General features: G+C 37.4%; 1 protein-coding gene across 1 annotated transcript in view; it reads right to left on the bottom strand.

The window, feature by feature from the left end:
• Nucleotides 1-84: 84 nt before the first annotated feature.
• Nucleotides 85-10,625, bottom strand: part of fbxo11a (F-box protein 11a) — a 50,286-nt gene continuing 39,745 nt past the window's right edge. The window contains exons 13-22 of the mRNA XM_067422250.1: nucleotides 9,342-9,522; nucleotides 8,212-8,334; nucleotides 7,903-7,988; nucleotides 7,059-7,135; nucleotides 6,828-6,971; nucleotides 3,480-3,590; nucleotides 3,020-3,127; nucleotides 2,828-2,936; nucleotides 2,645-2,743; nucleotides 85-1,337 (exon numbers count right to left, since the gene is read on the bottom strand). Of these exons, the coding sequence (XP_067278351.1) occupies nucleotides 1,208-1,337; nucleotides 2,645-2,743; nucleotides 2,828-2,936; nucleotides 3,020-3,127; nucleotides 3,480-3,590; nucleotides 6,828-6,971; nucleotides 7,059-7,135; nucleotides 7,903-7,988; nucleotides 8,212-8,334; nucleotides 9,342-9,522 (1,168 nt within the window). The 3' untranslated portion in view covers nucleotides 85-1,207. The remainder of the gene's footprint in view (nucleotides 1,338-2,644; nucleotides 2,744-2,827; nucleotides 2,937-3,019; nucleotides 3,128-3,479; nucleotides 3,591-6,827; nucleotides 6,972-7,058; nucleotides 7,136-7,902; nucleotides 7,989-8,211; nucleotides 8,335-9,341; nucleotides 9,523-10,625) is intronic.

Raw genomic sequence — 10,625 nt, 5'->3', positions numbered from 1 at the left:
GTTTCGTTTCTTTTGAGTCTTTCTGTTCACAATTCAAGTTATTTTTCACCACGTAGAAAGCAGGCAAGCATCTCACTACTGAAATGATCTAATAAAGTTTATTTTTAAAAATGTAACACGTTCCTCTTTGACTAGGAAATTAAACTTTTGATTAATTACTACCAGCTACATAATGGTTATTGAGTACTTCACAATATATTAAGTCTAGATGTCATGGAACATGCATACAATTCAGGCTGTATGAGAACCCACAGTCACCAAATACAGTTGGATGGAGGGGGGAGCACAAAAAAAAAAAAAACTGTACAGATATTCATCAAAGCTTCAAATAAGCAAGAAGCCTCTTAAAAATCTCCAGCAATGTCACTTCGGCTCGCACGTCAACTCAATCGCAGCATTCGGAGTGAAACGGCGCAGGAGTGCCATGCTTTCGCAAGCTTGCTTTTTTTTTCATCCTGATGTCATCCAATCAGGATAAAGGGGCGGGGATAATCATTTAAATCACTTGGGCCAAAGCTTTTCATCACTTGGACACTTTCCTTTCAGAATCAAAACATTGCTGGAGAATACTTAGTGTTTCCTTCTCTTTTCTTTTTTTTCCTCAAATCTCTTTCACAGAAAGAACATACATCCTGCGACATGAGAACAAATACAGCAATCTAAGGTATAAACAACCCCAAAATTAATATACTTAATAAAATAAAATAAAAAGACATTCAAGTACATTTAAGATTTTTGCTTGAAAATACAAAACTACATGAGAAAGCATTAAAATCAAACCTCGATAACTCAGTCTTTTAAAAAAAACTAAACGAAACCAAAACTGAAGTGCTGGGTCATTTTTTCCCCCGTACATATACAAGAGTGTGGTGACGGCTGCTTGGAGAACAGGTGCATCATGGGAAGCATTGAGAGTCTGTACGCTCTAGGTCCGTGTGGCTCAAACGCGCATCCCATAAATCCGTCCGTCATCCCGTAAATCCTGAGTCGCCACCGTCCCGAGAGCATCGCACCCGCTTGCAAACAGCGGTAGGGAGAGACAGGATCGCAGAGTGACTGTTTGCATGTGTTAAATAGAAATGTTTTCTCTGTCCACGTTTACACAATGCGTTCTTTCAAAGAGTTTTTTTTTTTTTTTGAATAAAATTGAATTATTTCTAGCGTGTAATCTCATCTGCACTGGACTGACACACACACAGAGTCTGCTTCAGTTGTGCTGCAGTGTGTTGGACTCTATAGGAGGAGCCGAGTCGTACAGCGTGTCCGTGTCGTGAGTCGGCTCTCCGGCTAGTGTGCAAGGGTTTGACAACGTCCCTGCTCCGCAGTCACAGAAAAACCTGCAGAGACAAACGCGTTCAATTAGTACACAAGATATACATGTAGAAAACGAGAGATATAGATGTATATAAATAAAATCATCTGGTCTGGGCATTTTTTTGCCTTTTAAACCTGCATGTAATGTAATGTAATGTACACTGTCATGATGTATACAAAAGAGGTCAATCTAATAATTTGATTTAGATTTAATTTTACTTAAAGTTATGATAATTAGGCAAAAACAAGGCAACTTAGCAACAAAAGCTATATATAGCCCTGGTAAATTTATCAATGTTAAGTGGTCTTTTAATTTTTTCCAGAGTTCTGTGTGTCTATATCATTTTATATATATATATATATATATATATATATATATATATATATATATATATATATATATATATATATATATATATATATATATATATATATTATATATATATAAAATCTCAATAATTGTAATAAAAATATAATAAAATAACTGTAGGACCATTCTATATTTTTACTCTAAAAATGTTTGGATAATATTTCTGTGTGTAAAATATTATCCAAACATAGTTTTTATATTTATTTGTCATGTTCTTAATGTAATATTTATAGCAATTTGGTCAACCCATGTGATTTTATTGTAAATGTGCTTTATAAATCAAAAGAAAATGAATTAAATAAAGATTTATAAATTTAAATAATATTAATTTATAAATACATAAGTAAATTATTAAAAATATTATTTCGTTTATTTAGAAGTAATACGATTATTTAATTTGTAAATAAATACATAATGGAGTATATACAGGTCCTTCTCAAAATATTAGCATATTGTGATTATTTTCCATAATGTAATGATGAATGAATATTTTACTTTCATATATTTTAGATTCATTGCACACCAACTGAAATATTTCAGGTCTTTTATTGTTTTAATACTGACGATTTTGAAAGTTTAATTTTTATTACATTTTTATTTATTTATTACATTATGGAAAATGATTAACTTTATCACAATATGCTACTTTTTTAGAAGGACCTGTATGTATATGTATGTGTATATATATATATATATATATATAATAAATGTATCTAAGGGCCATTACATTTTTCTTTTTTAAATTGTGACATTTGCTTGGCCATTAAGCAAACAATCTCTCCAAATGTCATCTTAACACAAAAACAACAACAGAAATATTTTTTTGGACATAATATTGGATTTTTTTTGTTTTTAGCTTAGGTTTATTTGCAGTACAACTTATTAGGCTTTATTTTCTTTAATGCAAAATGATATTTTAGTAATGCAAGCTCGTAGTAAGATTTCGAGAGCATGACTGACCTATCATGTCTAATAAACTCTACGTCGTGCCCTTGATGACATTTCTTGATGCAGTTCACACAGATGGCGTTTCGGTCTGTCGTGTTACAGGTGTGACACCTGCACGGAAAAACACAGCAGTGAGAAGGAGAGCCGCTGAAGTTCCACTCAACAGTTCAAATAGATGTTCCTGAGGAGCGTTACCTGTAAAAATCGTGCATTGGATAGCTGGTGTAACTGGAAATCTTGTACAGGCACTGACCTCTGCTCACCGCTTTCTCAATGGCGTCCTGATTGTTCATGATTTTGTTGTCTGGAGAGAAGATGAAAAGGAAACAGTTCATTTACACTTCACTGGATCATTAGATGAGCAAATGCGAAATGTTTCGAGTTTACCTTTCATTGTGACGTTGACGCCAGATGCGAGAAACAATCCACCGAAGCGGTTGTTGAAAATCTGATTGCCTTCTAATGTTGCCGTCGCGTGATTTGTTATCTCAATGCCTGCAACAGAGAGGTTAGCAATTATTTGCATTACAATATCTATGTATTTCTATGAAAAACATTTTCAGTTTTAAAAAATGTCACATTTCGTGAAGATTTTAACAGTTCAGACAAAGTGTCAAGCTTAATCAATAAACATCAATATATGCAAATCTGCAGAAAAAGGCGCACACACACATATATATATATATATATATATATATATAAATAAATGTAAAAACAATGAAAAAAATATGTAGAGAGCGTATGTAAATTTTCTCATTTGAAATGTTAATATTTGCTAATATAGAAATGGGAAACGCTTGATTTAGAGACAGATGGGGGAAAATGACAATGACAAAAATGACTTTACCAGCAGCGAATCCGTCAAATATCCTGTTCTTGCGCAGCACAGGGTGACTGTTTGTGCTAATGAGGACTCCCGCCTGGGCGTTCCTGAAGATATCGTTCTCTTCCAGCAGCCCTACAACACAAACTCAACATCATAATGCTGAAGTGCACAAATCTGCAATGATGTTGCATTGGTATAGCTTAGAAATCTAGACGCACCCTAGCGGCAGCAAATCTAATCTGCCCGCGAGTGTCGTCTAGCAACTCTCAATACCCTTCTGAGCTGTATTCGCCTAACTCTTGCCAGGCCAATCACATCGTGTATAGAGTCGGTGGGCGGGGCCATAATGACGACGGCCGAGTTGCGTTTGCGTGCTTCTAGTAAACACAGAAACTGGCAAACGGCGGCGGTCTTTCGAATCAGCTTTGACCGCCACTCTGGAAGACTTGGAGTTAAGCTTTTCTCTGAGAAAAGAACAAAGAACGGCACTGAAGTCATTCTTAAGAAGGGAAGATGTGTTCGGGTTTTGCTGACCGGATACGGCGAATGTTTAATCTGTCAACGAGCTCTGCTTCACCTTCGTTGCTCTGGTTGGTGTAGCGCAGGGCTATTCAAATCTTACCCTGGAGGGCCAATGCGTTGCAGAGTTTAGCTCCAACTCTGATCAAACACACCCACCTGTGATTTTCTAATGATCCTGAAGAGATTGATTAGCATGTTCAGGTGTGTTTGATTAGGGTTGGAGCTAAACTCTGCAGTGCATTGGCCCTCCAGGGTAAGATTTGAATAGCCCTGGTGTAGCGCTATCCTATCGCGTGCAGAGGGAGTTTGAAAGACAACCGTTTATCCGCCCCTCGGATTGAGCTGTCAATGGTGAGTTTCCAGACCAAACATCTTGATGTGGGTCAGGCTTGTCAGGCTAGCATTGGTAGGCATTTGCTAAAATCAACAACAGCGACTGTAGGGGTTTGCAATACAGATGTTGTCTTATTTACATGATGACAATATGCATCTGTCTTCTGTGGCAGCGGCAGAAACACGTGAGGTGGCTGTTTATTCTCTGCTGTCTGCTAGTCTCAAAAAATGTATCCATTGGATTGGCATTTTCTGCTCGACGACAGCGACTTCCTACAACGACGCCTGACATGTTTATGTGCCGTGAGGAAGAGTCAAATCACGAGAAATCACTTTAGAGCGGTCAGACGGAAATGGATTTCCAAAAATGTAATTTTAAATCACATTGAATATAGCTAAAAACGGATCTGTTAAAAATAAATCACTTTTTTGCCGTTCAAATTTGCAAAATATGATCAGATTCCAATCGGATATTTCGGATATCACAAAAATTGGATTTGGACTGACCTGAACGTGGCATGATAGCCCTAATCTACCAGAATGGTTCATGTTTTCTGGAGACACAGCCTGTTCTCAGCCAGGCGAACTGGAGCCTGTTGCACACTAGACATTTCCACAGACTTAATGCTGCAATGGTGTGGTTTACCTGACTATAACCAGTCTAAAAAAAAAAACCGAGTGCATATCCCAGTATTTGTGCTGGCAGTGTGACACCTCGGGCCCTGTTTACACCTGGTATTAAGATGTGTTTTAGTTGATCGGATCACATGTAAACGAGGCAGACCCGTACACTATATTGCCAAAAGGATTGGGACACCCCTCCAAATCATTGAGTTCAGGTGTTCAATCACTTCATGGCCACAGGTGTATAAATCAAGCACTAGGCCTGCAGACGCTTCTACACACATTAGTGAAAGAATGGGTCGCTCTCAGGAGCTCAGTGAACTCAAGCGTGGTACTGTGATAGGTCGCCACCTGTGCAATAGGTCCATTCGTGACAGTTCCTTACTACTAAATATTCCATGGTCAACTGTTAGTGGGATTATAACAAAGTGGAAGCGATTGGAAACAACAGCAACTCAGCCACGAAGTGATATAGGCCACGTAAAATCACAGAGAGTGGTCAGCGCATGCTGAGGGTCATAGTGTGCAAAAGTCACCAACTTCAACAGCTACAGACTTGCAAACTTTGTGTGATCTTCAGATGAGCTCAAGAACAGTGTGTAGAGAGCTTCATGGACTGGGTTTCCTTGGCCGAGCAGCTCATCCAAGCCTTGCATCACCAAGTGCAATGCAAAGCGTGGGATGCAGTGGAGTAAAGCAGCCGCTACTGGACTATAGAGCAGTGAGACGTGTTCTCTGGAGTGACCAATCACGCTTTTCTGTCTGGTGATCCGATGAACGAGTCTGGGTTTGGCGGTTGCCAGGAGAATGGTACTTGCCTGACTGCATTGTTCCTAATGTAAAGTTTGGTGGAGGGGGGATTATGATGTGGGGTTGTTTTCGAGGGGTTGGGCTTGGCCCCTTAGTTCCAGTGAAAGGAAACCTTAATGTTTAAGCATACCAAAACATTTTGGACAATTTCATGCTCCTAACTTTGTGGGAACAGTTTGAGGACGGCCCCTTCCTGTTCCAACATGCCTGCGCTCCAGTGCACAAAGCGTCGGTCCATAAAGACATGGATGAGTGAGTTTGGTGTGGAGGAACTTGACTGGCCTGCACAGAGTCCTGAGCTCAACCCGATAGAACAGCTTTGGGATGAATTAGAGCGGAGACTGAGAGCCAGGCCTTCTCGTCCAACATCAGTGCCTGACCTCACATATGAGCTTCTAGAAGAATGGTCAAAAATTCCCATAAACACACTCCTAAACCTTGAGGAAAGCCTTCCCAGAAGAGCTGAAGCTGTTATCACTGCAAAGGGTGGGCGGACTCCATATTAAACCCTACGGATTCAGAATGGGATAGCATTAAAGTTCATGTGCACGTAAAAGCAGGTGTCCCAAAACCTTTGGCAATATAATGTACCTCAGTTTAGCTGTTCAGAGTACCGAGAGTGATTCTAGCGAATGAAAACTTAGTACTCTCATCTATACTTTTTAGAGATATCCTTTTTCTTTACTTTCTTTTCTTAGTTTAGGATTTGTTTGAAACTGTTTAGGAAGAGTTGTGATATTATTTTCGTTTCTTTGGCACAATCCAGTTTTCTCTTGGTTCTCCCCAGATACTATTTGTATGCATGTTTGTTTTTCTTTATATTCATTATGGGTTTACACATTTGTGGTTAATTATTGGGTTCAATATTTATTAAATTAGTTTAATCTACACTGTTTGTATGGTCTCGTTATTCTCGTCATTATTGGTGGTAATCAGAACTAGGTTTAAAATGTTCCCCTCCTCCAATCCCTAAATTGTTACCAGCCCAAGGAGGGTCGTACCACGAGTAATGTAGTGCAATGTTAGGTTGCTCAGCATCAGCATTATGAGAGTATGAGATTAAATGAAGAAGACCATCACCTCGTCCCCCATTGAATATACAGATTCCTCCGTCCCTCCCGTCGTGGATCTTGTTCCTGCGGAGTGTGGGGTTGCTGTCGGTCTTTATCCAAACCCCAGCCATGGCGTTGTCAAAGATCTCGTTGTCTTCAATAAAGCCTAAACCTGAGAATAGAATCAGAGGACGCTTATTTTTCTGATCAAAATACAAATATCAGCCTTTATATCAAATCAAGATGATGGAAATATTACCTGAATTGTAAACAAGGATTCCTCCATTTTGCCCACCCCAGATCTTATTCCTCCTAATTTTAGGATTGCTGCCAGTTCTACAAAAAGAAAAACAAAAAATGATTTTACGTCACCACTTTCTTAAAAAGTCATGTTATAAACCCATAAGTCTGTGGAGGGTACATGATAGTAGAGCTGATTGAATATGGGAGTCATATGGATTGAATATTAATCATAAATCATGATTTAATTTACTTTGGAAATGCAATGTAAATTTCTAATACAAAATTGTCTTTTTAACAGAAGAACTTTGAAAAGAAATACAATAATAATAAAAAGAAATACACAAAATTAATAATTAAACAAATTATCAAATCAATTAAATCGCAATTAAAATCACATACAAAAATTATGTGTTTACATAATGTGTGTAATCATTATGTATATTTAAATACACACACATGCATGTATATATTTACAAAATATTTGCATGTATACACTGTACATATATTTATATTATAACAAATATTTCTTAAATATTATATGCATGTGTGTGTATTCAAATATACATAATAATTATACACAGTCAGCAAAAACATATGTAAACAAAAACTTTTATTTTGGATGATAATTGATTTGACAGCACACAAAAAATATTCAATGCATTAAAATATGTTGAAAGTGAGAACATGATTGCAAAATGTAATATGACAATAATCATTGTCTCAATTATCATTTTAGTCGAAAGCCAAAGTCATAACTGAAAATGAAACTCATAACTGAAATAAAATGTAAGTATTGCCCAGCCCTACATGACGGTGCTTAAAGTCTCATAACCCCAAAATCATAATACCACGCCACTGACCTGATCTGAACTCCAGAGTACATGTGGTTATAGATGTCATTGTCTTCTAGAACACCGTGGCCGTTATCATAGAAATAAACGCCCACCTGCAGACAAAATCATATTTAATCCATCACTGCAAGAAGATCAAGAGACTGCCATCTGGATTTTATCTTGAGAACTAGTCCGTCACAAATGCCACCGTGCTTATGTCACGTTTGATCTTTGAGCCATCAAATGCCAAATAGGAATCTTTACATCAGGCCATTTTAGAGCAGCTCACACAGATTGACTGCAGATCAATAAAGTGAGAGGATGGCAGATACACACCTGTTTCCCACTGTGTATCCTGTTTCTGCGGAGCACAGGTGTGCTGCCCGTGGTCACCCACACACCGGCCAGAGTGTTGCTGTACACCTCATTCTCCTCAATCACACCCTGACCCTTCTCATGCTGCCAAACCAGAGAGAGATGGGAAAAAATCAGGGACTAGGAGTCTATACCGGGGGGTTAGTGAACAAACCTGGTTATAATGACTGGAACCGGGTTTCTCTACAGGGTGTTCGTGAGTGGATGAAAAGCTACTAATTAAGGTTACCATGAAAATCCCATTTTTTAAATAACATACTGCAGTATTTATAATAAATGATTTATCTGTGTACACATATATTTAATAATATTCTAGTGCTGTCAAATCGATTCAATTGCAGGTAATCACATCCAAAATAAAAATGTGTGTGTACATAATGTGTGTACTGTGTATAATTATTATACAATATATATATTTTTCTTAAATATATGCATGCATGGCTGTGTACTGTGTATATATACATAATAATTATACACAGTACACACACATATTTGATGTACACAAACTTTTATTTTGGATGCGATTAAATCACGATTAATCTATTTGACAGCAATAAATAGATTCAGGTTCAGAAAAAAATCATATTAGTGTATTTTTTATATATTAATGTGTTTTCTATATTTCAATGTTATAGGTTGCTTGTGTTTTTGGACTACATTCAGTTGGCTTTAAAAGTGTGTTGAATTTATAGACTCTCTCTCGACATTGTTAAAGATAAAAACATTTTCCCTAAAGAAAATCCTAATCAGGTGTGTTATGACTAACCGATTGCAGTATCAAAAAAAAGGGAGTGTATTATGTTATCACACCCTGATGGCACATCTGCCACAATGCTGCAGATACACACGTGTGTTTAAAATGTTACTGAACACAGAGAATGTAAAAAGCACTGAGATACAGGCTTTATACCCCAGTAGCACTTGTGCACCTTGTACTCGATTTACTAAAACAAGATTTGATATTTAGTTTACTTGCATGTCATGTGAGCATTAACCAACATCAGAGAACCATGAACATGTGATTGTGTGGAAAAGTTTGGGATTCCCTGAATTAGAACATGTCTGGTAGATGTTTTTATCTGTTCACTCACCACATAAATGCCTCCATGCTGTCCGTCGTGGATCTTGTTGTGCCGGACGATCGGGCAGCTGTTGGTCCGGATCTGGATTCCAGCTAAAGCGTTGCCATAGATGTCGTTCCCTTCGATGAGACCTCGGCCGTCGCCGAATATGTAAACACCACCCTGGTTGCCATTAAATATGGCATTACCCCTGCAATTTACCACAAGAGAGGTTTTCATTTTCCAGGAACAGTATTACAGTATGCCCTGATATGATTACGCCCGTTTCGCACATACTCCGTCTGCGGTGCGTGAGATGCAGGAGCAGCACGAGCTGTTGTGCTTTCACATATGCCGCGTTTGCAGTGTGTAACTTATCCACGGCTGTATCAGGGTATATACAGCAATCCTTAAGTTAAATTTACTACTTTAAATACCTTTTATACTACCTTCAGAATATTTTTTAAAACCATCACGACACTGAATTGCCAGTGTTAATCAGCGACCTTTCTATTATTTACACAGATTTTGACATATATAACATACAAAAAAAGAATAGATTTATAATCGACACCAGGAGGAAATCTGTTATAAGTTATCATTCAGACTTTTTCACTTCCGATCCGATCCCGATACCTGAATTTGGATATCGGCCGATACCGATACTATTCCGATCCCAGAGCTGTGTTTGCTTTAATATTATTATTATTATTATCATTGTTGATTTTATATGATTCTAAAATAAACTCCTCTCAATCGGCAAGTATGATATTTATGTATTAGGGATGAAATGGTATGGAAATTTCACATCACGATTATAGTGACCCAAATGATCACGGTTATCGAATATTATCACGGATGAAAATTACAAGATGAAAGTGTTCAAAAAGAACAGATGCACAAACTTAAAACATTTCAACAAGTTTTATATTTGAAAATCAACAAACAACAAATAAATCAAGCAGCTCTAAGCACTTTTTAAGCTAGATTCTTTCGTCCAAAAATAACCAAAAATACGACTTAATTCAGCATTGTCTTCTCTTCTGCGTTTGTGTTCAAACCTCAAATAAAGATTCAAACGGTTATGATTCAATATTCGAATCGCGTGTCAAACCGGCAAACTGCTGAAATCGTGTGACATATGAATATGGCGACATGAATCACGAATCAATCTGCTGATTCGCGACCGTTTGATTCTTTATTTGAGGTTTGAAAACAAACGCGGAAGAGAAGACAATGCTGAATAAATTCATATTTTTTGTTATGTTTGGACCAAAATGTATTGTTGACGCTTCAAAAGAGTCTAACTAACCC

Source organism: Pseudorasbora parva, chromosome 17 (genome assembly GCF_024679245.1).
Source record: "Pseudorasbora parva isolate DD20220531a chromosome 17, ASM2467924v1, whole genome shotgun sequence".
Classification (NCBI taxonomy): Eukaryota; Metazoa; Chordata; class Actinopteri; order Cypriniformes; family Gobionidae; genus Pseudorasbora; species Pseudorasbora parva.
This window is presented reverse-complemented; position numbering and strand designations above follow the sequence as displayed.